Raw genomic sequence first — 27,552 nt, 5'->3', positions numbered from 1 at the left:
TTCCTCTACCACTCTGATTTCTTTAATTCTTTCAGGAATTCTTAGCATTTTTATTTGAGGCTTTGGTTGTAGGGTTTTTTTACATTGTTGTCTTCTGAGTTTATGTCTTGGTCTTCCCTCTCAGAAGTTCCTTTTCCTTACCAGCAACATTCAATCTACTTATGCTTCTCCTATCTCCTCCAAACTTCTTTGAAAGCTTGTCCTTTTAAACATCCTTTCTCTCCTTAATTTCAACTCCCTCCTTATGTAATGGCTCCTTTCTTAATAAATACAAATACCCCTAGAATCTCCCAACCTTACCAAAAAAACCAAAAAATCACCACTTCACTTAACATACTCCTTTAACCTTTCTCTCTTTTATAAACTCCTAGAGGGGAAAACAAAAAAGAAAAAAACAAAAAGTTGCCTCCATCTTTTTACCTCTTGTTCTTATCTCATACTCTTGAAATCCAGTCTCCAATTTTACCATTTGACAGAAAACTATTCTCTCTGCAAGATTACCAATGATCTTTTAATTGCTAAATTCAGTGGCCTGACCTCTTGGTAGCATTAAACACTGTTGTCCATTCCCTCCTTCTGGGTACTTTCTCATCTCTAGGATTTATGATCATGCTTTTTCTTTGTTTTTATTATAACTGTTAAGCTGATCTTTTTCGGTCTTTTTTACTGGATCATCTTCCATGTCCCATTATTCTAGGTCAGCATTCTTCAGTACTCTATTTTGGAACCTGTTTTCTACTCTCTACATTCTCTTGGGAATCTCATCAACCTTTCTGGGTTCAGATATCATTTCCATACAAAAGAATCCTCCAACTACAGATCCAGTGCTCATCTCTCTCCTGAGGTCTAAACCTACAACTCCAACCATCTGGTGAGTATCTCAAATCCTTCACATACAAAAGAAAACTCATTATCTTTCACCTTAAACTTATCCCTCCTCCTAATTCTCCCATTTCTGTTGTAGGTCCCACCATAAGAAACCAGATTAACAACATAGAAATAATCTGTGAATTCACTGTCCCAGCACATATCAAATTAGGGGTCAAGTTTTATCAATTTTATTTCCATCCAATGGATTTCGTGTCCATTCCTTAATTTCCACTCCAACTACCAAACTTCTCATCATAGACTGTAGCAAAAATCTCTTACCGACTTTTGTCTGGTTTTCCTGAATTGTTTCTATTCTTTCCAATTTGTACTGCACACAGCTGTCAAAGTATTATTACCAAAGTTCTCTTAAGCAGACAGTGTCAGTCCACTATTCAAGAAGCTCCAGTTTTTTAATGTCTCTAAGATAAAATACAAATTCCTCCCTATGGCATTTAATGCGCTTCTCAATATGGCTCCAACCTATGTTTCAAAGCTAAATGAACTATACTCTACCTCAAAGAGCAAATTCTATTTTTAGCCATGCTGACTTATTTGCTATTCTTCCAATTTAATATTGCTTATCTCTGTGTCTTTGCATAGCCAGGCTCCATGCCTGGGGATACTTTCTTCTCACCTCCATTTCCTGAAACTCTTTCCTTTAAAGTTCAAATCAAGTGTCAGTTACTACAAGTGGTTCTTCCTGATTCTCATGTTTGTTAATGACCCTTCCTCACAATTATTTTTTTATCTATTATGGATATTCGCAGTTACAAGTGGTACCTCAGGACTCATTTTTAAATCATATAGATCTCCTTGATTAATACCAAAGCTGACAAATACCAAATGTTTTTTTCCATAAAAAATTGATTAGAAATAATTGCCTTACAGAGAGCAAGAACTTCATGGTTATGAAACTGAAATCCTCAATAAGTCATCCTCCAAGCCTAAAGAGTGAGCAGGAGCATTGTTCATAATTAACAAAGCCTTCAGAGGTAGTTCATTTTCCTACAAAATTTTTTTTCACACTGAAGTAAAAAACTTCATCATTCGTCCATTCAATAAAGAATTGCTGTGTCATCCAAGCTTTAGTATTGCCCCTCCATATCACACAACTTATTTTTATCACATTCTTTCTTTTGAAAACTCATAGATTTTCACTGTAATACACTAGTAGAGGCTTAAGTTTTAAACTCCCACTAACAACAGTTAGCCTGTCTTTCATCAACTTGTGCCCTGGCAATGCCTTCACCTTTTTTCTTCTAGAACAAACCAGTCTTGTGGCAATTAAACACCTGTTGGGGGGCAAAACCCGCAGCTGCTACATACTACTTAAACTCAGTGACATAGCATTCGACAGCTTCTTTGCTGGCACCGACTGCCTCTCTATGCCTCATCACACTATATTTGACAGTTCTCTTTTTAAATTTATTGAACCATTCATGACTGGCTTTAAACACTTCAATGCTTTCATCACTTGTTCCATGCTTGTCTTTTAACAGATTGTGTGGGATAAAAATTCACTTAAAAAAAAAATAGAGACTCCTCTGAGCAAAAAAAAAAAAAAAAAAAGGTTTATTTTGTCTTTTCTAGAGAAAAAGGCACACTCCAAATCTCACAAAGGTAGTGAAGATCAAGGAGCTGCTCCAAACTGACAGCGAAGCAAGATTACATAGCCTAACAATCCCCTCCTCCTCCCTATCATCCCTCTCTGTTGACTCATTGGTTAGTCTTCAAAGTTACACTCTATTTGTGAAAATCTACCCCAGAAACAAAGGAAAGAATGAAAGATTTTCATAAAATATTACCTCACCATCCAGATGATGAGAATAACCTTCAGGATTATAACTATCTTATTAAAGTAATGTAACTTGTCTTGGAACGCAAGGTCTAGGAACAGTCTACTTATCATCAAACAAGAGGAGCCTTATGAGCTTCTTTGAATGAAAGGGTTTTTCTCATGGGAAAAAGTAGTCTTATCAAAAATTAGGAGAGTGAGTCACCTATTTGGAATACAAGGGACTTTCTTCTAGAAATAGTTTAAGAATAATAGTTTGTTCTTTCTTTAATATTTCTTAACCCTGAAAGGACTTTACTAGTAATTATTAACCCTGAAATGGGTTTATTGGGAATATTCCACTCAAGATCAACGTGCAATTATCTAGCTTTCTTGCAAACGATTTCTTTAGAAATGCTGTCATCCATTAGTTATTTATCAATAATCCAAATGTAAAGCAATTATTCAACTTCTAATCTCTGTGAATGCTGATCACTCACAGACTTTACAACTTTAGCAGCACTTTTACTTTAGTCACTTCTTTATTTCTTACTACTGTCCAGATCATCGTTTTCAGCATCTTGAACATGATAACAATCACACCTACAACTCTCTCTTACCTACAAATCATTTTTTCCCCATCAAGGTTCTTATTAACTTCCGTTTAGGCTTAGCAGTATCACTCTTACCCTTGTGCAATCCATGATTAGCACTTAAAATGTACAAAACAGAAATGATAATTATGTGGGGGTTACAGACTGTTCATAAGCTAATATGAGATTGACAATGCCATCAACCTCGGTTTCACTGCAAGACAGGATGCTGAGTGATAACCAAGTGAAAAGTGATGAAGCATTTTCTCATCTCATCTTAGGACTTACTCATACGAGTTCTAGCTAGCAAGCACTCAAGGGCTGCAACATTTTTTTCTCACCAAAATGAAGGTTTGATGAGTTCTGAAGCCCAGGAGTATGGAGGTATGACTGTAATTTAACTGTAAATACAGTGCCTTCCCCACTCCACCCCCCAGAAGGTAAGTTTCTTGAGGGCAGGGAATATCTTATTTTTGTCTTTATATCCTTAGGGCTAACAGGTGCCTCTGGATTGCTTGACTGACAACTTGACAACAAGCATTTATTAATAATTTAAGCATTGCCTAGGACTGTGCTAAGTACTCATATTCAAAAGCTCCTTCCCATTCTATTTGACAGGTGTTTCTTAATTGAAATAGAGCCAAAGAATGTCTAAGTAGTAAAAAAAAAAAAGATTGAAATTGATGACAATAATATAATTAGTTAATGTATAGGATATTTGCAGAATCATATATTCTAAGAACTAAAAGGGCTCTCAGTGGTCATGTAGTCCAACCCATGACGGAAATAACTCAAATTTAATTGTTCAGAAGCTTTTCTTTCATCACTGGCCACTGACAAGTAAAACAAGTCTATTTTCAAATAATATGCCTTTAAATACTTGAAGACAGCCATCCTGTCTCAAGCTAATTTTTGTCCCAACGTCTCCAGTTTCCTCAAATGATTTTCATATGATTTGTTTTCAAGTCCCATATCTTGATCACTCTCTTCTGATAAACATCTCCAGTACTTTTCAAAAGGTACTGCCCTGAAACAAAGGATAATCTATATTTAAAGCAAGTATAGCATGGGGATAACTACCATATTTCCCCAAATCTAAGGTACACCCTTCTTCGAAAAATTTGAGGTCTAAAAGCTGGGAGAATCTTATACAGTGGTTTTTGATTTTTTTCCACTTGCATTTGCACTTGTCTTTGCACTCACTGTTTTGCATTTGTTACCCATATATTAGGTTATCTTTTGCCACATTCTGCTCAGAAATGGGATGGCTAGGTGGTGCAGTGGATAGAGCACCAGCCTTGGAGTCAGGAGTACCTGGGTTCAAATCAGACACTTAATAATTACCTAGCCGTGTGGCCTTGGGCAAGCCACTTTAACCCCATTGCCTTGCAAAATCTAAAAAAAAAAAAAAAAAAAAAGCTCAGAAAAGATTTTCTTACAATGCTAAATCCAAACTAAAAGTGATCCAGTTTGCAAAAGTGAATGGAAATTGTGCTCCTGAATGTCAGTTTGGTCCTCCTCCAACTGAGAAAACAATCCAAGACTAGCTACAGGAAGGAAAAAAAACCCTACTGAAAATGCTATGGCAGAAGGAGGCCACAAGAGGCAAGTCAGTCAACTGGCCTGATTTAGAGAGAGAATTGAAGATATGGGTTGAAGAGCAAAAAAGGCCATTGAAATTCCTGTGTCCACAAAGATGGTTCCGCATGAGGCAAGAAGAACTGCTGATGAAAAAGAAGTGACTGATTTCAAAGGAAGACACCACTCACGGTGCTTCAGATTCATGAAATGGAATGAATTAATAAGCATGCATACACACATAAGAGACTTGTCCAAAAGATGACTGAAAACTATAAAAACAGTAGGTCCTTGAATTTCATGATGAATAAAACTTGAGTTCAAAAATTTTATGTAATACATTTTTTCAAATTTCAGGCCCCAAATAAGGTGTGGCTTATACATGGGAGTATCTTATATATGGGAACATATGGTACCCTTCTTCTGGATACTTTGTTCCAATCAATGTAGCCTAAGAAAACATGACCTACTTTGTATGCTAAAACATATTTGGACTGAGATTGCACTAAGGAGGGTCCTGGTTATTAAGAATATTCCATAGCAACACAATCCTGAGGTTTTATAGTTTATTTTTTTTTTAAATTCAAGTATCCTTTTCATGGTCATTCTATAATCAATCAAGAGTCTACTGAAGGTGCTGAGCAATTCACCAAGCACCCAGAATAGTAGAATATAAGTCAACATAGACTCTCTTGGCAGTTTACCATCTAATGAGATACAGAAATAAATGGTAAACAGGAGCACAAAATTTTTGCAAAGAATATTCTAGGCAAAGTGGGATGAGAGATCACAGTTTACTAGTGGATGAGAAGAGAATGAGGAAGACTCTTCCAACACCTGATTTAGACAGACCATAAGTTGGACCTTAGAGAAGGGACAAAGGAATCCCTTCCAGGTGTTGAGATGGCATGAACAAAAGAAAGACAAGACTATAGCATGGAATTTGGTTGAATTGGGCTCAGTTTGGCTAAAAATGTCAAAGGAAGGGGCGGCTAGGTGGCGTAGTGGATAAAGCACCGGCCCTGGAGTCAGGAGTACCTGGGTTCAAATCCGGTCTCAGACACTTAATAATTACCTAGCTGTGTGGCCTTGGGCAAGCCACTTAACCCCGTTTGCCTTACAAAAAAAAAATGTCAAAGGAAGAAGTATAAGACAGGTTCAAATGTAGGTATTAGTCAGACTGTAAAAAGCTTTGAATGACAGAATGAGGATTTTGAAATTAATTCAACAGAGAGTAAGAAAGAAATATGAGTAGCAGAATGATATTGTCAAGTTGTTTCAACAGAAACCTACTTAAAATTGAAGAGAGGAAAAACCAAAGATTGGAAAACCAGTTTGGAAGGCACAACAGAATTGTCAAAAAAGAGCACATAAACAAGAATTTAGTGGGAGTTGAGAGAAATAGACAGATGAAAACAGTAGTGAAACAGAGCTGGATGCATTGGACAAAAGTATCAAACACACAACTTATGGATCATGCAGCCCACAATAACTTGCAGTAGAGCACAAACCAGATTAAAATACTGCTATTTGTTTTTACTGTAATTATAACATTATAATTATAACATAATAATAATAAAAGAAATATATATAAATATGTATAGTTTTATATGTCAATCTGCATCCCACAAGAACCCTTTTGTACGATTTAGGGGCCCCCTATTTCCATTTGAGTTTGACATTACTGATATACAGTGAGGAAGGAGTAGATAAAAAGACCTCAAAGACTGTTTCTCCATATTTTCTGGAAAACTATTTCCCCATATTTATCAGGCTATAAGCTCCTAGAAAGTAGCTTTCTTTCTTTGTCTGACAAATAGTAGGCAGTTTAGGATTGCTTGACGACTTGTCTTGGTTAATCAAAAACATGGTGTTACCATCAATACACAGTTAGTTAGAAAAATAGGACTAGAACTCTGGGGAAGAAATTGAGGATAAGGTAGTAAAATGCTGATTATGGAGATATCTGCTTAAAAATTATAATTAAAGTCACACGAAAAGACAGAAAGACTATGAGAGAGCATGAAGAAAAGAGTTAAGCACAGAAATTTAAGGGTAATTCAATAGTAAAGAACTGTCAGAGAAACAGCAAAACCAAAGGGAATTCAGATGGAGATGGCAATTCATAATGTTCAATAGCAAAAAGAGATCAAGGAGAGAAAAAATGTTATTGGATTTAGTGAAAAAGAAATCATCTACAACCTTGGAATCAGTTACTGCAGTAGAACATGTACATGAAAGCCAAATCTCAAGGAACTGATTAAATTAAAAAATGAAGAAAATAAATGTAAACTATTTTTTCCCAAAATGTGGATGAAAAGGTAGAAAGAAATAGGATGCTACCTGCATAAAAGACTGAAAAGATCAAGGGAAGATTTTCATAGGATATAAAAAACGCAAACACATTCATAGGTATGGTAAAATAGCCTTACTCCTTACCAAAGTTTAACCCCCTACCTACTCAAAATCACATTTATCTCACCTCTTTCAACAAACTGCCCCACCTAATTTCTACTCCATCACTTATTTTTAACCTCTCCCTGTTGACTGGTTCATTCTCTATTGTCCAGAAACATGCCCATGTCTCCCCCATCTTGAAACAGACCCTCATTTGATCCTTCTATTCCCACTTTCATCCTGTGACTCTTCTGCCCTTTGCGGCTAAATTTGAAAAGATCTTCTTTAACAGGTGCCTCCACTTTCATCTCATACTCGTCTTTTTTAAAATTAATTAATTAATTAATTAATTTATTTTTTATTCTCATTTTGTACAAATGTTTTTTTACATTAATAAATATTCCTGTTTACAAGTAAGCAAAATACCCCTCCTCCCCCATGAATAGAGATAGACTTGCTTGGGCGAAAAAAGGAAAGGGGAGAGAAAAAAATTAAAATGAAAAAATAATAATAGTAATAATTGTAGGTATGGCCAGGTGGCACAATGGACAAAGCACCAGCCCTGGAGCCACGAGCACTCGAGCCCATATCCAGCCTCGTAAACCCAACCATCACCCAGCCGTGTGACATGCAAGCCACCCAATCCCCACTGCCCTGCAAAAATCAAAAAGAAGAAAAAAAAAAAAGACCCAAAATAAAACAAAGTAGCAATGATAGTAGGGGTGGCTGGGTGGCAGACAGAGCATTGGCCCTCGAGCCAGGAGCACCTGGGTCCAAATCCGGCCCCAGACACCCAAAGATCACCCTGCTATGTGGCCCCAGGCAGGCCATCCAGCCCCATTTGCCCTGCACCCTCCCCCCAAATAATAATAACAAAAAAATGTGCTTGAGTCATTGTCCAACAACTCCGTCATGGGTGGATCGCATTCTTTATAATAAGTCCATCACAGAAGTTACTTCCATATTTTTCCACCACCACTGCCATTGCTGATCGCAACTCCCTCCTTTCTTATTTCTCCACTACCATGTACTCTATTTTCTCTCTCCTTTCACTCTGACTCTGCTGTAGGGTCATTGACTGGCTCAGCAGACAGATCCCTAGTCCTGGGGCCAAGAAGCCCCGAGCCCCCATACCACCCCTTAGGCCCAGAATCCACCTGGCCCTATGGTCCTGGGCAGGCCTTCCAATCCCAGCCCCTTGCATGAAGTAAGAAAGAAAATGTGTTATATCTGACCACTTTCCCCCCATGGTCCATCCTCTCCTCCTTTATTCACATCCCCACCCCTTCCCCCTGCTCCCCCCTCCTTCTTACTCCAGATGTCTATACCCCATTGAGTATATTTGCTGTTTCCTCTCCTAGTCACCTCTGATGAGAGCAAAGATTCCCTCATTACCCCTTGCCTTCCCCCCTTCCATATCATTGCAATAGCTCATTGTAATAAAAAAAATCTTACGTGAAATATCTTGGACTATTCCCCCTCTCCTTTTTCTTTCTCCCATTACATTTCCCTTTTTTTCTATTGACTCCATTTTTACACCATATTTTTATCTTCGAATTCAGCTTTCTCCTGTGCTTCAACTATAAAAGCTCTCTCTACCTGCTCTGTTAATTGAGAAGGTTCATATGAGTATTATCAGTGTCATTTTTCTATACAGGAATACATGCAGTTCATCCTCATTAAGTCCCTCATATTTCTCCCCTCTCCTCCAATCTCCATGCTTCACCTGAGTCCTGTATCTGAAGATCAAACCTTCTGTTCAGCTCTGGCCATTCCAAAAGGAACATTTGAAATTCCCCTGGTTCATTGAAAGTCCATCTTTTTCCCTGGAAGAGGACATTCAGCCTTGCTGGGTAGTTCATTCTTGGCTGAATTCTAAGCTCTTTTGCCTTCCAGTATATTGTATTCTAAGCCCTACGAGCTTCCAATGTGTAGTTGCTGCTAAGTCCTGTGTGATCCTGACTGCAGCTCCACGATATTTGTACTGTGTCCTTCTGGCTGCTTGTAATATTTTCTCTTTGACTTGGGAGTTCTGGAACTTGACTATAATATTCCTAGGGGTTGGTTTTTTGGGATCTCTTTCTCTGGGGGATCGGTGGATTCTCTCCATTTCTATTTTGCCCTCTGCTTCTAGAATACCAGGGCAATTTTCCTGTAGTAATTCTTTGAAAATGATGTCAAGGCTCTTTTCTTGATCATGACTTTCAGGTATTCCAATAATTTTTAAATTATCTTTCCTAAGTCTGTTTTCCATATCAGTTGTTTTTTCAATGAGATATTTCACATTTTCTTCTCATTTTTCTTTTTTTTTTTTGTTTTGAAGTATTGATTCTGGATTTCTGGTAAATTCATCAATCTCCCTGAATTCTATTCTTTGTCTGAAGGATTTGTTTTCCACAGAGAGCTTTCTTATCTCTTTTTCCATCTGTCCAATTTTGCTTTTTAAAGCATTCTTCTCCTCAATAACTTTTTGAACTGTTTTATCCATTTGACCTAAGCTGGTTTTTAGCATGATATTTTCTTCAGCATTTTTTTGGATTTCCTTGGCTAAGCTGCTGACTTCATTTTCATGTTTTTCCTGCATCTCTCTCATTTCTTTTCCCAGGTTTTTCTTCCAACTCCCTCATTTGATTTTCAAAGTCTTTTTTGAGCTCTGTCATAGCCTGAGCCCAATTTCTGTTTTTCTTGGAGTCTTTAGATGCAGGAGCTTGTGCTTCCTCATCTTCAGACTGAGTATTTTGATCCTTCTTGGGCTCATTTGCAAAATATTTCTCAATAGTCTTCCTTTTGCTTCTCTGCTTGCTCATTTTCTCAGCCTGGGCCTGGTTTGGGGTGCTTCCTGAGCTTTTGGGACAGTCCCACAAGGATCTCAGTGTGTGAAGCTCTGTCCTCCCTCCTGGTCTGTGAATGACCATAAGCAGCCCCCCCTCTGCCATGGGGCTGAGGTGGGGGGGGGTCCTGCTGTTCTATGGGGGGGCCTAGACTGCGCTCAGGATCTGAATGTGGTCAGAGCCCCAGAGTCCTGTTCCAGGGGCAGAGGATCAGGATCTGAATGTGGTCAGAGCCCCAGCGTCCTATTCCAGGGGCAGAGGACTGAGCTTGCAGTTTCTCTTCACTCCCCTCCCTCAGCTCAATGGGCTCATGCCCTGGGGGCTCCTGCTTACCGGCTCTGCCTGCTTCTGTTTTGGACTCTGGGCTGCAGAAAGACCAAGCTGCTCCCTGTGTGCCCCGAGGGCTGGGCTCCACGTGCTTGCTCTGGCAGAGGTCCCCCGCTGTTCCCCCACTTTGTGCCCGGTGTTCCCCGGGGTGCAGCGCAGGAGACTCTCCCATTGCTGTGAGCTGAGACTCCCAGCGCCCTGGGACTGCCTCCGGGAGGCTGAAGATCTTTGGCTCTGGCAGGCCACCCCTCTGGCAGGCCGCCCCTCCAACCCCGGGGAGCAGAGCCTTTCTGCTCTTTTCCAGGTTACCTTGAGTAGGAGAACTGCCTCACTGGGTCCCTTTGTGGGTTCTGTCTCTAAAAAGTTTAGTTAGAGTCCTTAGCTGATGAGTTTTATCAGAGAGCTCCTAAGACTGGATCCCTTCTTGTCACCATCTTGGCTCCGCCCTCTCCCTGATTCCATTGCATACTCTTCTTAACCCATTACAATCCAGCTTCTGACCTCATCATTTCACCAAGATTGATTTTCCAAAGTTACCAATGACCTCTTAATGGCCTTTTCTCAATCCTCACTCTCCTTGATCTTTCTGAAGTTTCTAAGACTAAATTAGACTCTGTCCTCCTTGATTCTTTCTAAATTTTTTCTATTTTTTCCTGCTCCTCCTCTGACTCAGAGAAAACTCTGAGGGTTTTCCCCTCCCAGTTTCCCTCCCAATCATCTTTTGTTTCAACTCATACCCAGTTCATAGTCAATGTAATCTTGGGCAAATCACTTAATCCTAATTTATATACATCTAGGACCATCTCCAGTCATCTTGATTCATATCTGACCATTGGATTCAGATGGCTCTAGAGGAGAAAGTGAAGCTGATGACTGAGCACAGCATCCCCTCACTCTCCAATTCAAGTGCTTGTCATGGCATCACCTCCCTGATATCATAGTCTTCTTTGAATGTGAAGAAAAAAACATTATTATTAAGTGTCTGAGGTCAAATTTGAACTCGAGTCCTCTTAACTCCAGGGCCAGTGCTCTATCTACTGTACCACCTAGTTGCCCCTTTCCACTGGACTTTGATGACTGGAGGAAAGAAGAAAGCTGATGACATTGCATAGCTCTGCCCAACTCAAATCCAATTCATCTGCAAGTCAAGACATCACTCTCATAAAATCCTGGGTCCTCTTTAAGAACAAAGGATAAAGAACAACAGCTCCTTATATACTACTCCTCAGTCTTCTCAGTTACATCCTTATCCTGAATATAACTTCTTACCATATGTCCCAAAGGATTCTTTCTTAGGCCCTCTGACCTTCTCCCGAATACTTTACTTGATGATCCTATCAATTCCCATTGACTTAGTTACAATCTCCATGTGGATGATTATCAAATCCAACTATGATGTTCTAACCTCTCTTCTGCCTTTCAATCTCAGATCTCCAATTACCTTTCAGATATCTCAAAATAGATGTCCTGCAGACATTTTAACTTCATCATGTCCCAAAGGGAACTCATTATCTTTCCAGGGAGATACATATTAACAATAAGGTTGACATGTTATTGCCAGAGCTAGCTTAGTATTTGTCAAAAAGACTATTTTATGAAGAACTCACACAGGGGCAAGTACTCATGGGGGCGGGGGGGGGGGGGGCTCAGAAGAAGCAATATCAGGACACACTTGAAGCTCTCTCTTAAGAACTATAGAACTGATTGTACAGCATGGGAGATACTGGCATAGGCCTGCCCAGCAGCATGATGTGCTCTCATCAGTGAAGGTCCTCTGCTCTATGAGGAAAGCAGAATTGAAGTAGCTCAAAGGAAACATTTCATACATAATTCTAGAGTAAGGACCCCAGGTGATCACATAGACTATTTGTCCCTGATCTGTGTAGAGCATTCCATAGTCAGACACATTGTAATTTGTCTCAAACATAGTGATATCTTTTGGTCTTCTTTGATAACCAAGGACAAGAATTAAACAACCATTTACTACAGAAGGCAAGACATCGCAGTCTTTCAGACTCTCAGCCTGGGCATTCTCCTCCACTCCTCACTATCTCTTATCCCATATTCTATGTTGCCAAGGCCTGCCAATTTCACCTTTTCAACATCTCTCAAACATATCCTCCTCTCTCTTCAGACACTCCCACCATTATAGGGTAGGCCTTACACCTGAACTATTGTAATAGCTGATTCACAAGTTGGCAAGCTTCAAGTTTCTCCCATTCTAATCTCCATTCAATCACCAAAATGATTTTCCTAAAAGGTGGGTCTGACCCTCTTTTCAATGAACTCTATTGGGTCCCTATATCCCTAGGATTAACTATCAGTTCCTCTGTTTAACAAAGTCTTCCATAACGTAGTCCCTTCCTACTTTTCCAGCCTTCTTATACATTACTCCCCAACATCTAACTTTTCAATCTAGTGCTGGAAGTGGAAGATAATGTTGTGTTTGAGGAACAGCAAGAAGTTCAATGTCACTGGAGCAAAATGTACTTGGAGATGAGTAAGATTTAAGAAGCCTGGAAAGAGCAGCTAGGTGGTACAGAAGATAGAACACTAGTCTTGGAATCAGGACAGGAGTTTGAATCCAGCCTCAGACATTTGCCATTTACTAGCTGTGTGACCTTGGGCAAGACACTTAACCCTGACTGCATCACATCCAGAACTATCTCCTGTCATCCAGATTCATAGCTGGCCACTGGACCCAGATGACTCTAGAAGAGAAAGTGAGGCTCATGACTTAGCACAGCACCCACTCACTCAAATCCAATTCACATGCTTGTCATGGCATTATCTCCCTGATGTCGTGGTGGTCTTTGAAAATGAGGGACAAAATTTAGGGAAGCCTGGAAGGATTTGTATGAACTGTTGTTGAGCAAGATGAGCGGAACCAGAAGAATACTGTACACCCTAACAGCAACATGGGGGCAATGATCAACCTTAATGGACTTGCTCATTCCATCTGTGCAACAATCAGGCACAATTTTGGGGTATCTGCAATGGAGAATATCCTCTATATCCAGAAAAAGAACAAAGACCAAAGACTATTACCTTTAATTTTTTAAAAAAAGGTATCTTATTAAGTAATTTTGCTATCTCATCCTTTTTTATTCCTTAAGGATATGATTTCTCTCTCATCACATTCAACTTAAATCAATGTGTACCATGGAAACAATGTAAAGACTAACAGACTGCCTTCTGTGGGGCGGGGGGGGGAGTGAGATTAGGGGGGAAAATTGTAAAATTCCAAATAAATAAATAAATTAAATAAAAAAAGAAAGCAAAATGGAGGACAAAACATTATTACAAAAAAGTCTAGAAAGGTATAAAATTGTCACATAGGGCTTGGAAAGTCAGGGGATTTTATATTTGGTTCTAGAGGTAATGGGGACTTAGTGGAGTTTATTGAATAAAGCAGTTATATGGTCAAACCTATGCTATAGGAAGCTCAATTTGACAGCTGAGAGGAGGATGGTTTGGAGTGGGAAAAGACTTGAGGTAAGGAGATCAATCAGAAGGATAATATCTAGACAAGAGATAATAAGAGTCTGTGAGTAGGGGCAGTATCAGAAGAAAGAAGGGACCTGAAATACAATTTATTCCTTAATGTTTTGAATTTATCGATGACCTATCTACTCCTGGACTTTACCAATAACCTATCTATGTGTCATCTTACTATTTTTCTTCACTGTCACTATTAAAGAGATTTAAAATCTAGCTTCCTGAATTCCATTCCAGGAAAAGTTTTTGGAAAGAGTCAGGTCATGGCATCTTATGATTTCCCAGAGTCAAAAACAAGGATGCTAATGCACTGGTGGAGCTATGCATTGGGATTTAGACCCAAAATTCAGTAAGTTGTTCTGTAAAGCAATTTAGAACTAGCCTCAAAAAAATACTAAATTTTGCATATCCCTTGACCAGACACCACCACTAAGTATATACCCCCAAAGAGATCAAGAAAAGGGGAAAAGAAACTTTGTGTACTAGAAATATTTTTAATTTATTAGTTTAAGTTTAAATTAATTTAGTTTTAAGTTTAAATATTAGTTTAAGAAAAAATACAACCAAATAAACAAACTAGAAACTAACAAAGTACCTATCTATTGAGAAACAGCTAAATAAATTATAGTATATCTGATAATATGTAATAAGATGTATTACTTTTGTTTGAATTCCCAGTGCTTAGCAGTGTTTTGCAGAAGTGAATGTTCAACAAATGTTTTTTCATTCATTTAACTTAAGTGAGTGTAATTAATATTATTCTACCATAAAAATGGAAAAGTAGATAAGCTTAAAGAAAACTGAATAGATATATCTTAATGAACTGATGAAATGTGAATAGAATCAGAATGGTAATTCATACCATTGATAATATCATAAAGTAAAACTTTGAAAGTCTTGAGAACTCTGATCACTGCAAAGACAATCCACAATTCCAGAAAGTCAAAGATGAAGCAAACTCATTACCTCCTGATAAAGAGGTGATAAGCTCAAGATGAAGAATAAAACATACATTTTTAGGCATGGACAACATGGGAACAGATTTGCTTTGCTTTACTTTTTAGGATGTTTTTATTTTGTTTAATTACGGAAGAAACAAAAATGCTTAGTAAGTGAAGAAAATCAGTAAAATTAAAAAATATCTTCTCTCAACTGTTATTGCAAGTCCCATGATTCAGGTCTTCAACTATTTTCACCTAGACTAGAGCCCAAACTAGTATAACAGCTTACAAACTCAGCCACCTGTAGGTTGTGCTCAATCTTGGATAAACCCAAAGCACATCAAGAAATCCCATCACCTAAGGAAGCTAGAAGATATTATAGGAGTAAGAGAGGAGTGCTGCAATTTAGGGAACAATGGTTAATGTCTTTCCAGAAAAAAAAATGCAACCTTCCCAATCTCTTTTGAAGATTCTTTAAGTATGTGGGGATGAATGCATCAGACAGAAAAATTTATAAAAGAAAACCCATGTGTGGGATAAAAATCCACTTTAAAAAATATAGAGACTCCTCTGAGTAAAAAATAAAGTTTATTTTGACTTTTCTCTAGAAAAGGAGCACTCCCAAGTCTCACAAAGGTAGTGAAGATCAAGGAGCTGCCCCAAGGTGACAGTCAAGCAAGATTATATGGCTAAGCACGATTCCTTCTCCCTAACCCACTCCCTTGCAACTTGATTGGTTAAGGTTTTCAGAGTTACAATCTTTTAAGTGAAAAATCTACCCAGCAACAAAGAGAAGAATAAAAGGTTTTCGTAAAGTATTACATCACCATCCAGATGGCGAGGGTATCAGAAGATTTCTAATGACCTTCTGTTAAATGAATTAATGTCTGAGTATGCAAGGTCTTCTTAGTTTAGCACTTCTCAAACAAGAGGAGGCAGGCTACTGTTCTCACAGTCCGTTATCAAACAGGTGGCTAACTAAGACTGCAAGGTCTCTTCTCTGGAAGTATCCCACTATTTCGCTCCCTGACAGAATCAAAGCAAGGTGTCTCTGGAAATAGTCCGCTGTTTCCCTCCCTAGCAGAATTGGGGGGGGGGGGGTGTCGGACTGGGATGCAAGGCCTCTGTCCCTCTGCTAACAACAGTCTAAGGGTAATGGTCTGTCTTTGCCGTAATGGTTTTTGACCCTGAGAGGACTTCACTAGGAATGTGAACTCTTAAGAGTGTTGCTCATCCGGCTGAGCATGGGGGGGCTTTCTGAAGTAGTCTGCGGAGGCTCTGAAGACTGTCCCAGGCACAGACGCTCTTTTCCACCCCAACGTTGTCTTCTACGTGCTCCCCTGGTCGATACCCAGCATCTGCTCTCTGGCCGGGGACCCCAGTCTGGGCTTCGGATGGGAACTCAAGGGGAGTGGGAACAAGGGGGCGCCCCCCGGCCGAGCCCCCTCCGCCGCCTCGCCCTGGGCCAGGCTCGGGGAGCACCGACAGGACCCGGGAAACTTCCTGCAACAGCAAGGCGCCGGGCGAACGGCCCCAGCCCCGGCCCGGCCCTGCTCCCTTACCGTCCTGCAGAAGCTCGCGGACCGTGGCCGCTCCAGAAGCGAGAGCCTCGGCCCCGGCCCCAGCGCCCCCGGGGCCTTCCATGTTGGCAGGTGCAGCGCTGATGACGTGGAGCGGCGGCACCTCCCCCCGGCTGTGACGCACAAACTCCGCGCCCGCGAGTTCGGCCCGAGGCACCCCTGGGCGGAGGCGCGTGCGCCTGCGCCTGCGCGTGCGTCTGCGCCTGCGCGGCTGCCGGGGTTTTCGCGGCTGCGGGGAGCGGGAGAGAGCGAGCCGGAGAGCGGAGGTGAGTCTCGGGGGTTCTACGGGGAGAGGTGCGGCCGGGGCGGGGCCCTTACCTTGTGGTGCCGGTGCAAGCGGGCGAGGGATGCAGCCGACGGGGAGGGGCGCCTAAGGGCGTCGGGACAGGTGAAGAAACCCAGGCCCGGACACACGTGGCCCGAGACGTAGCGCTGCGAGGAAGCTTCTGGGCCAGAGCGTCCGCCAGGATCCCCGAGGCCCCTTCGTGGCGTCTGAGAAGTTAAAGCCGGCCTCCTGACAGCACCAAGATGGTTCCATCTCCTGTACAAACTATTTTAGAGGGGCCTTGCCAGTTTTCAAATGTAAAGGAGTCCTGAGAGCTAGAGTCGCTGATCGCAATATCCTCCTCTCATCCTTTTACAAATGAGGAAACTGAGGCAGCGCGGTAGTGGCTAGGGACCTGTTTGTCTCCTAGTCTAAAGCCCGGAGTCAGCGGATAATAGATTTAGAATTAATGGGGTCATTAAAGGCCATGGAGCCCAGCCCCTTCGTTTTTATAGATGAAGAAACTAACTTGCTCGGGGTCACAGCCGGGCTCCAAACTCGGGTTTATCTCCTTTCCACCGCACCAGGCCTCCTTACCTTTGCCTTTACTCACTGTGATAGGAGAGAAATAAGCCGGCAGGAAAATGCTTCAGTCACCTTTAATTCTGATCGTCAGTTTTTGTGACATCACCCGCAGAGGTTAGGGCTACAAAAAGGCATAGAGACATTGTCTGATCTTGTTATCTCTTATACTTTGTTTCTTCCTTAAGGATATGATTTCTCTCTCATCACACTCAATTTGGATCAATGTACAGCGTGGAAACAATGTAAAGACTGACAAACTGCCTTTTGGGGGGGGGCGGGAAGTTAGATTGGGGGAAAATTGTAAAACTCAAAATAAATAAAATCTTTAATTAGAATGAAAAAAAGGCATAGATAGAGAATTGTAAGGGACCTTCTAAAATATTTAGATCAACCCCCTTCATCTTGATGAAACTAAGGTAGAAAGATGTTAGTGACTTGTCAGAGGTTCTAGAGGTCTTCCAAGATGTCCTGATGTCAAATACAACATTCTTTCAATCGCACTAGATAATAGAAGCATAAATACAAGGTAATTAAAAGAGAAGAGAGTGCTGACAACTTGGGAAGGTCAGAAGAGACTTTATTTCACTCACTTTAGCCTAAAGAGAAAAAAAAGAGCACCTAATCAGTTATTAGCTGTGCTTCCTGTCTTCCCAGATTGTTAGATTTCAGTTTCCAGGCTTATTTCCAAGCTCTCCATTCCCACAGTAATCACTTGTTGAAAGAAGATGTAAAGTTTAGCTGAGTTGCAGTCATTGCCTGTGTGGAATGTCTGATTTAATTCTTGTGTTAACAGATTATTATTATAATTATGTGAGTGACATTGAGGTAAAGTGAAAGAAGTATTGAATTGGAGTCAGAGTTTGAGATCTTGGGCAAGTCAACCTCAGCTGAGACTCAGTTTCTAGATAAAGAGAGAGAGAAACCTATTGACTGGTTTATAGATATATTTTTATGGCAGGAGAAATATGGGAAGTTTTTTGGAGAGAGAGAGAGAGATTAGTGATAAAGAGATATCTTTACTTCAAGGAAATTGTGATTTTATTTGATTTTATCAACTTTTATTAATGTAGATTGGAATTTCTCATGTAAAATCACAGAATCTCCTGTATAATCTACAGAATCCTATCTGTAAAATGAGTGGATTGAACAAAATTAACTCAGAGGTCCCTTTCAGCTCTAAAATTATAAACCTGAAACAAAAACATTAGGAATAAATATCAAGAAAAATACTTTGTGAGGTCCTTCTAGTCCCCTGGGAATTAGGGGAAGCTTAAAAAAAGATAACATTTGAATTGAATGTGAAATCTCCACTATTTAGAATTTCAGCTCAAGCTCAAACATTATGTCCTATATGATTCCTTAACTAATCTTCCCATCTTCTAGTCCTTTTCCATATCCAAAATTATTCTACATTTATTTTGCAAACATTTTATTTACCTATATATGTGTATATTGTTTAACAATAGATGCTCTCTCATTTTACATAGGAGGAACCTAAAGTCCAGAAAAGTTACGATTATCTTAAGGTCATATGAATTGTGACCCAGGCAGGATTTCAGTCTACATCTTCAGATTCCTTCTTCTGACCTAACCATGGCAGTTCCTTCTTCCAATCTTTATACTGGCTGTTTCCCATGGCTAGAATATATTTCCTCATCCCTTTTCTTTATATCTCTAGCTTTTGTTCACTGCTCAGATTGTGAGTTATGTGCACCATGAAGCCTTCCCTGTTCCTTAAGTTGTAATATTATTCTTTCCCCTCTTCAAATTATCTTATATTTACTTACATGCTTGCATATTGTATTCCCTCTTTACAAGTCTCATACCTGAAGTCAAGTATTGCTTGTGCTTAATAAATACCTTGCACATGGTAGGTTCTTAATAAACTAATGTTGAATTATTTGAACTAAAGTATACCTGGTTAGAAGTAGTAAGTATGCATTGTAGGGAAATTGCATTTTTACAAAGGTATTCCTTTAGGATTCCTTTATAAGGAAAAATGGATGGGGCCAGGAATCAACAAAGGGCATCAAGCAGAGGAAACAGATCTTTAAAAAAGATGAATAAAGTTTTGTTGGACTTAACGACCATGATAACATGCTTACCAAAAAGAGCTGTACCAAATGTTTATTCTCAGTCCCTGGTCCACTACTACTATAAGAAGGGTCAAGAACTAGCTAGCATCCTTCAATAATTTTATCTCAGCAAGGTGCCAAGACTCTGAGGATAATTATATTGATGGCAACTGCAAAACACTTCTAAGTGGATTGCTTTGAGACTGTATTGGACAATAATTGTAGCAAGTTTTATGTGTGAGGTTTATTCGTTCCTTGCAGACCATTGGCTTTTATATCAATTAGCAATAAAAATCTCCACAACCGTGTGAACTTGTGAATTTGTAGTGTCTGTTTTTAAATATTTGGATAATTGTATTTCAACATAATAGCATGTGATCTGGGACCCCAGATTAAGAATGTTTGTTCATCAGGAGTTATCGCAGTAAATGGTAGCTTGCCAAGCCTTCCCAGTTTGGTATATACAAAATTGATTTCCTTTGAAAGCCATAACATAGATCAATGCAATGAGCAATACCAACTCAAGAAGATCATAATAACAGAGAGATAATAGACGAGAGGTGCAGAATGTGTGGATGGTTTGCATACCTATACTTTGCTGTAAGGGAAAGCATTTTTGTTTTGTTGTGTTGCAGTTGGGGGGGGTGGAGAGGCAGTGATTAAAGTGATGTTAAAGAAAAAAGACAAGAGTATTTATGAAATATTTATAAAATGCACAGAAAAAAACCCAGAATTTCCAGAGATGAAGGAGAAGAATGTTGAAATTACCATATCAGACTCACATACTTTTTTTTAATTGATTTTTTTTTTGTAAGGCAATGAGGTTAAGTGGCTTGCCCAAAGTCACACAGCTAGGTAATTACTAAGTGTCTGAGGTCGGATTTGAACTCAGGTCCTCCTGACTCCAGGGCCGGTGCTCTATCCATTGTGCCACCTAGCTGCCCCACACATACTTTTTTTTTAAACTTCATATAATTGAGATTCGTGATTTCATATGTTTTTGGAATAAAATTTCTTGATATAGCCAAGTTCATGATTTTAAAAGCTCTATATAAATAATGCCCTTTCCTTCCCCCTCCAAAAAAAAAACAAAACTTGATTTTGACAACCCAACTGTAAATTTCATCTTGTTAGATGAATTCCAACCTTCTAGCCTATGAGGATGCAAGATAAGCCCAAGTGAAGTCTATCTGGAATCTTCAGAATATTTTCTATTTTCTTTAAATGAGAGGCTTAAATAAGAAAAGGTAGCACAGGATTAAATAATAAATCTCTCCATATTCAGCAAAGGGAACAAAATAGATTCTACAAACTATAGACCAGTGAGTTTGATTTTAATTCTTAGCAAACTCTAGAAGTTTCTTAAAGGGCTAATTAGTGAATATCTAGGATGTGGTTATCAAAATAGCTTCATAAAAACAGATATTGCCAACTTGTCTTCATTGCTTCTCCCCTTAATTTTTTTAATTTTTTTTAAAACCAAGATTATTACTAATTGAAAAGAAGCAGATTTTAACAGGCAAGTCACAGGAATGCTGTAGATATAGTTTACCTAGGAAATGGGAAAAATTATTTCATACTATTCTTGTAGACAGTATGGAAAAATGCCTTAATGAGATTCAAATGTTCTTGGCATAAAATTATTGTTAAATGGCAATGTATATTTACTGTTAAAACAGGTTGACATTTGTTCCTATTGATCACTTTCATTAAAAAAAGTAAGACAAATGAGCATTTAGCTTAAATTTTGCATCTGTGGAATTTTTTTTTTATGTATGAACACTAATCGTTAAAACTGGTAATCTTAACCCCATTGCCTTGGAAAAAAAAATCTAAAAAAGGGGGCGACTAGGTGGCGCAGTGAATAGAGCACCGGCCTTGGAGTCAGAAGTACCTGGGTTCAAATCCGACCTCAGACACTTAATAATTACCTAGCTGTGTGGCCTTGGGCAAGTCACTTAACCACATTGCCTTGAAAAGAAAAAAATCTAAAACTGGTAATCTTATCCAAGGAACTAATAAACTATATTTAGGCCCTAACTGTATGATAAAATTAGTCAAATCAATGGCTTTTTCTTAGTTCCTCTCCATACACTAAGCTAGAGCCAAATTGAATTCCTCACATCTGCATTTATCATGTTCTCATTTGTACTTGATTTGGGTATAAATATTATATCTGCCTCCTAGATTTTAATCTCTTATCCTTAAGGATAAAGGTTATAATGTGTTATAATGGGTAGATAAAATGATGGGCCTAACTAAGGAAGATTTAGGTTCTACTGCTACTACTGAGGCTTTCTAGCTACCTGACCTGAGGCAAGTCATTTTTTTGTTCTACAGCTTCCTCATCTGTAAAGTGGAAATAACAATAATAGTACCTACCTCACAGAGACATTGTGGACTTTAAAATAATTTATGAATGGTAATAATTATTTTATCTCCTTCAGTGTCTAACACAATACATTGCATAGGCGAAGTGCTTGAAAAATATACATGGGGGTGGTTAGGTGGCACAGTGGATAAAGCACCGGGCCCTGGAGTCAGGAGTACCTGGGTTCAAATCCCGTCTCAAGCCATGTGGCCTTGGGCAAGCCACTTAACCCCATTGCCTAGCAAAAACCTAAAACACATTTTACATATATATATATGAATAGCTCCAATCAAATACCCTAGGTTCAGCTAGTAATATACCATTTTGAATAAAAATGGGGGGGGGGTTATTTGCTTGGAATAAGGAAACCATCCTGTAGTTTTTCCATTACCTCAACTCCCAATAACTAGAACAAGAATGTAGCTGTAACAATTGCACGATTAAATGTAAATATTCAACATGAGGAAGTCTTATTTGTGTCTAGTACAGATGGCATTGCTTTACAAAATGCTAAAACTTATGGATGATGTTAGTGAGTGACCAAATTTAACACTTGGAAGATCAGAAAAAAATCTTATTTGCCAACTAATTTGTTGTTACAAACTTTTATTTATATGTTTATGTATATTCCATGCATAAGAGATAACTGATGGAAAGCCCATGTACACTAAAGTTATCCACATAATTTTAGATAAATATGAAATCCACAGCATGTCCAGTGGGAACCCCAACACAAAATTGGAGAACATAGAAGAGAGCTGCACAAGATAAGATGATATAGATACAAATGGGTTTTGATCTATCTCAATTGTCCCACTCCAATAAAATCACAGATCCCTTGTAATATTAGGATTTATATATTATATTCCTCTGGTAGGATAGAAGCCCATTGAAGGCACAAACTGTTTTGTTGTATTCCTCATTGCCTAATAAAATGTCTTTCCTATAGTGGATTCTAAATAAATAAAATCTAGACTTGTATCTATTTAGAGACATTTTTCTATATGGAAATGGATTATCTTTTTCAGAATTAAAAAAAAATAACTGGTATTCATGAGTTGTGATAACGCAAAAACTACACAATGTCAAGAAAGAACAAAAGATCCACTGGAAATGTTTCATTCTGGGCACCTGGTAAAAATATGTGCTCCTATGGTTCGATATTCAAAGTAAGTATGGTGAATATTTATTTTGTTATGTTTTCTATTCCTTTTCCTTTTTGGAATCATATTTAGCATTCTCCACTCTCATCTTGAAATAACTGGCATCACAAATGACCCTATCTGAAGCATTCAACCAAAAGAAAGCTCTAGCAACCATATGATAATCAATAGTTATAAAACAGGATGGTTAGAGATAGCAGAAACATAAAGTTCATTGCAAATACAATAAAAATCTCTTTTAGGGGAGTACAGATTGATTAACTTTTCCCATAAATTAAAACTTGGACTTTTTTGCCTCTACCTAGATATTAACCACCTTATTCTACCTAAGAGAAGCAAAAACAATATGAATTTACATTTTTGGTAGTATTTTTTAATTATTATTTTCTTCAGACATTTTTAAATACCTCTGTTTTCTAAGAAGTTTGAGGATGAAAAAATTTATTTTTACTCAATAGGTTTATATTCAGGGCCTAAAATTTACCCATAAATGGACTAGCTTATTGTGAGGAATACAAAGATTATGAGACACAATCCCTGCCCTAAAGAAGATGACAGTTTTGCTTAGGAAACAAGTCAGTGCCCATGAAATAACTGTATGTTACATATTATATCTATGATATATAATAGTTGCTATGTAATACATAATAGAATGCTATAGAAGTTTAAAGAAGGGTAGGTTTCATAAGAAAGATGAGCATTAAAGGTTCTCAGAAGGCATGGGAACCTCATCTGTTTAACCATCTTTGTCCTTTGCCGTGGTTGAATTAGCACCCAATAAACCTTCCACTAATGCTTCTGAATATACTGCTAAAAATTAGTTTGCTATTGGTTCATATCATCCAACACATAACCTAATCCATGTATTTTTATGAGACCTCTTTAATCATACATTTAATCCCCTATACAACTGCTTAATACTTTAAACTAGAAAATGCAGTTTCTTGTTCACCAATGATTAACCAGATAAATGTTATTTTATTAAGTACAAAACAAGATTGATTCTCCTATTTTACTTTCTAAATTTAACTTGGTAATTTTTAAATTGACAATTTAAACTATTAAGTATTACAGTTCTTTGTAGCATTTTGTTGAACTGGAATCAATGAATATTTCTTACCTTAATTTATGCTTAGTAGGATTTTATTGCATTTAGAAGTCAATTTGGATCATAGTGCTTTGGAAATGCTGGATTAAAATCTTCATTTGCTCACAGACTGGCTTTCAGAACTCTAGTGAGGAAATACAACTGTGATCTGTGTTATACTCCAATGATAGTTGCTGCTGATTTTGTCCGATCTATAAAAGCCAGAGATAGTGAATTCACCACTAACAAAGGTATGTACAGTCTATTGTATATTGAGTTTTATAGAATTTCTTCATGGAATATAATAGAATGACCATAGAGGGTGAATGTCATATAATTGACTTTGGATTTGACCTAAGTAGTCATTATGAAACCAGTAACATATTTTTGAACAGAACTGGCCTGATTGGATCTTTGTTTAAGGAAGGGATGGATATTAGTTTAACTTCAATATTAAGGGTAGAAAAGAGGGGAAATGCAGGAAGAAAGATTTTGCTTGTTGATATCAGCACCCATGGATTCAGTTGTCATCTCTGTGCTCATTCCCAGATCTACCTATCCAGCACTGAACTTTCTCCTGACTTCTAGGCTCCTATCTCCAACTGCCTACTGAATATCTTTAACTGGATGTCCTATAGACATCTCAAACTCAGACCCAATAATGAATTAATTATAATTAAATATATAATTAATCCCTAAGCCTTCCCCTCTTCCTAACTTTTCTATTACAGTGGAGGTTGCTACAGCCTCAGAACCACCCAGGCTCACAATCTAGATATCATCCTCTACCCCTTACTCACACATCCCCTCATGTCTAATCTGTTGACCAGTTCTATTAATTTTATATTTGCACTATCCCTAGTCCTCATCCCCTTCTCTCCTCTTAACTTCCAACTACCTGTTACCTCATACCCACACTGTTATACTTGGCTTTTGGTTGGTCTCCTTTACCTCCAGTCTCTCTTTCCTCTAGTCCATCCTCCACTCAGCTCTCAGATTGATCTTCCTAAACTTTAGCACAGGTCTGTCACTGGTCCTTCAACCCCAATTCAGAGACTTCCTGTTGCTACCAAAATCAACTATAAAATCCTCTCTTTTAAAAGCCTTCATAATGTGACCCCTTGTTACCTTTCCAGCTTCTTACACCTTACTCTTCTCTGCATGCTCCACAACCCAGTGACACTGACCTCCTTGCTGTTCTTGTAACAGAATAAACCATCTCCCATTTCCCAGATTTTTCACTAGCTGTCACCTGACCCTGGAATATTCTTCCTCTTCTTCCTTATCCTCTGGCTTTCTTCAAGTGTGTCAGCTAACATCCCACTTTGTAAAAGAAACTTTTCCTCAATTTTTTTTAAAGCTTGTGCCTACTTCTGATTATCTCTAATTTATTCTGTATCTCTTATTTGTACAGTTATTTATAATTTGTCTCCCCTGTAAAACAGTTCTTGGAGAGCAGAAACTGGTTTTTTTCTTTATATCCCCAGTGTTGATACATAGTAAGCACTTACTGTTTATTGATTTTATTGTACCATTGGATTAGTTTTGAAGGATGGCAATGAAAGTTTGATGCAAAGTTAGTCCTCATCAGAGAATTTTTTTCCCAAAAGATTAATATACAATCCACAAGCTTCAGTTAAGTTCCTTATAGTGGTGTATAGGAAAAAACATACAAGATGAGTGGTTAGAGTCTTCCATTTTCTTATTCTTCAGAACAAAAAGGAGAAAACATTCTTTCTACCACTTTCATAAGAGATAAATCTTCTCATTCCCTTATAAACTTTCAGAAGGCTCATATCTGGTCCTATTTAAAATGTAATCTCATCTGAATATCTGTTTTAATAAATCTAAAGTAGTTACTACTGTTAATACTTGTTAATACTTGTCTTACATATAGGTAATTTCTGGATTTTATTTTTTAATGCTTCATGTCTGAATTTTAATGATAAGGTGATTTGTTTATTTATCAGGTGACTGTCCACTGATTGTTCAGTTTGCTGCTAATGATGCACAACTTTTATCTGATGCTGCCCAAATAGTCTGTCCTTATGCGAATGGAATAGACATTAACTGTGGTTGCCCTCAGAGGTAAAACTCAAAGAAGTTGGAAGAATTTACTGAAAAGATAGGAAAATCTATATGAACATGGTAAACTATCTTTCTAGTTTTCCAAAATTCAAAAGGAAAATAATTCACATGAAGTAGAATATTAAGCATGAATATTCTAAACTGGAAATAAGATGATCTGATAGAGAAAAAAATTTAAAAGACTAATCTTAAAGACTTTGAGATCCTTTTGTTCCTGAGAACTAGGAACTAATACTAGGGTACTTTTATAATCTAACCTTGCTATTTGAATTTGGTATTTTACAGATAGATAGATAGATAGATAGATAGATAGATAGATAGATAGATAGATAGATAGATAGATAGATAGATAGATATCTTTCTTGAGCCCTGCTTATAAAGCTTTAGTTACTAACATCAAAAGGACTTCCTTGTAAGACACCATAGTTTTAGTGAGGCTGCAATGTATATATGTAAAAAGTGAGTAATATGTTTTACTGCCATTTGAAATACTCTTTAGTTCTAAGATATGTGTGCTTCTATGATTTCAGAGGTCTCCACACCCTTTTTTGTAATTTATTCTATTGTTTTTTAAGGCAAACTTTTAATGACTACCTTTTTTTTTTTTCAAAAATAAAACATTTAGTTGCATAGTTAGTTAATTGAATGTTGGAGAGAAGTATTTAGGAAACTACTAGGTGTTAGCTGTTAATAATTCCAAATGTTATAATACTAAAAAAAAATTCAAAGTTTTGAACACAATGTAATCAAATAATTACATTGATATACTCATTAAAATGAGTTAAATGAGGCTTATTGGTTTGTCTAAAATACAGTACAATTAAAAAATTTCATTATCTATTGTAGCTGTGTACAATGTGGGGGGGGGGTGGCTGTGGGGGAGTGTACACAGAAAAGTACCTTAATTTCAATGGTACAAAAGAACTTGTTCACCATTTTTCTGGCTTTATTTCCATCTTGGAACTTGTTTGTCTAACATCACCTTGTGCCTCTTGGAAACCTTATTTGGAAAACCAGAAAATCACTGGTCCTTGGGTTGTAAATCAAAGATATATATTGTGTAATTCATCTTCAACTTCCACAATTATAACAAAAAAAGGTAAAAGCAGAGACCCACACATACACACAAATGTATTTCTAGACTTAAAAATTCCTCTTATACATTTTTCATTTTGTTCTTTTTAAGATGGGCTATAACAGAAGGATACGGGGCATGTTTAATAAATAAACCTGAACTTGTTCAAGATATGGTTAAACAAGTAAGAAGTCAAGTAGAAAACCCAAAGTTTTCTGTGTCCATTAAAATAAGGTAAAAAAAATTTCATGTATATTTTAATCTATCAATAGTACTTTTTGTCAAAGTGCTTAGTTTGAATGGTCAATACTATATATATATTATATGTATATATATTATATGTATACATATATATATACATACAGATATATTTGAAATAAAAATTTTACTTCTAGAGAATGATTTATTCTTTTGTGGTTCTTAAATTTTTTGTTTGTTTTTGCAAGGCAGTGGG

General features: G+C 38.0%; 2 protein-coding genes across 5 annotated transcripts in view; one reads left to right on the top strand and one right to left on the bottom strand.

The window, feature by feature from the left end:
- COG5 (component of oligomeric golgi complex 5) overlaps positions 1–16,696 on the bottom strand; it is a 351,259-nt gene extending 334,563 nt beyond the window's left edge. Inside the window, exon 1 of one of the 2 annotated variants that reach the window (XR_012470105.1) lies at positions 16,372–16,549. Coding sequence is in view for 1 of the 2 variants with exons in the window: in XM_074193933.1 (XP_074050034.1) it covers positions 16,372–16,453 (82 nt within the window). In the remaining variant the exon portion in view is untranslated. Of the gene's footprint in view, positions 1–16,371 lie in introns of both variants that reach the window. The other variant, XM_074193933.1, reaches the window with a different exon arrangement.
- Positions 16,508–27,552, top strand: part of DUS4L (dihydrouridine synthase 4 like) — a 131,952-nt gene continuing 120,907 nt past the window's right edge. For 2 of the 3 annotated variants that reach the window (XM_074193938.1, XM_074193936.1), the window contains exons 1-5: positions 16,569–16,655; positions 22,714–22,854; positions 24,065–24,186; positions 25,906–26,023; positions 27,210–27,332. In XM_074193938.1, coding sequence (XP_074050039.1) covers positions 22,739–22,854; positions 24,065–24,186; positions 25,906–26,023; positions 27,210–27,332 — 479 coding nt within the window. In that variant the 5' untranslated portion in view covers positions 16,569–16,655; positions 22,714–22,738. Of the gene's footprint in view, positions 16,656–22,713; positions 22,855–24,064; positions 24,187–25,905; positions 26,024–27,209; positions 27,333–27,552 lie in introns of all 3 variants that reach the window. The other variant, XM_074193937.1, reaches the window with a different exon arrangement.

The sequence above is a fragment of the Macrotis lagotis genome, chromosome 7 (assembly GCF_037893015.1).
Source record: "Macrotis lagotis isolate mMagLag1 chromosome 7, bilby.v1.9.chrom.fasta, whole genome shotgun sequence".
Lineage (NCBI taxonomy): Eukaryota > Metazoa > Chordata > Mammalia > Peramelemorphia > Peramelidae > Macrotis > Macrotis lagotis.
This window is presented reverse-complemented; position numbering and strand designations above follow the sequence as displayed.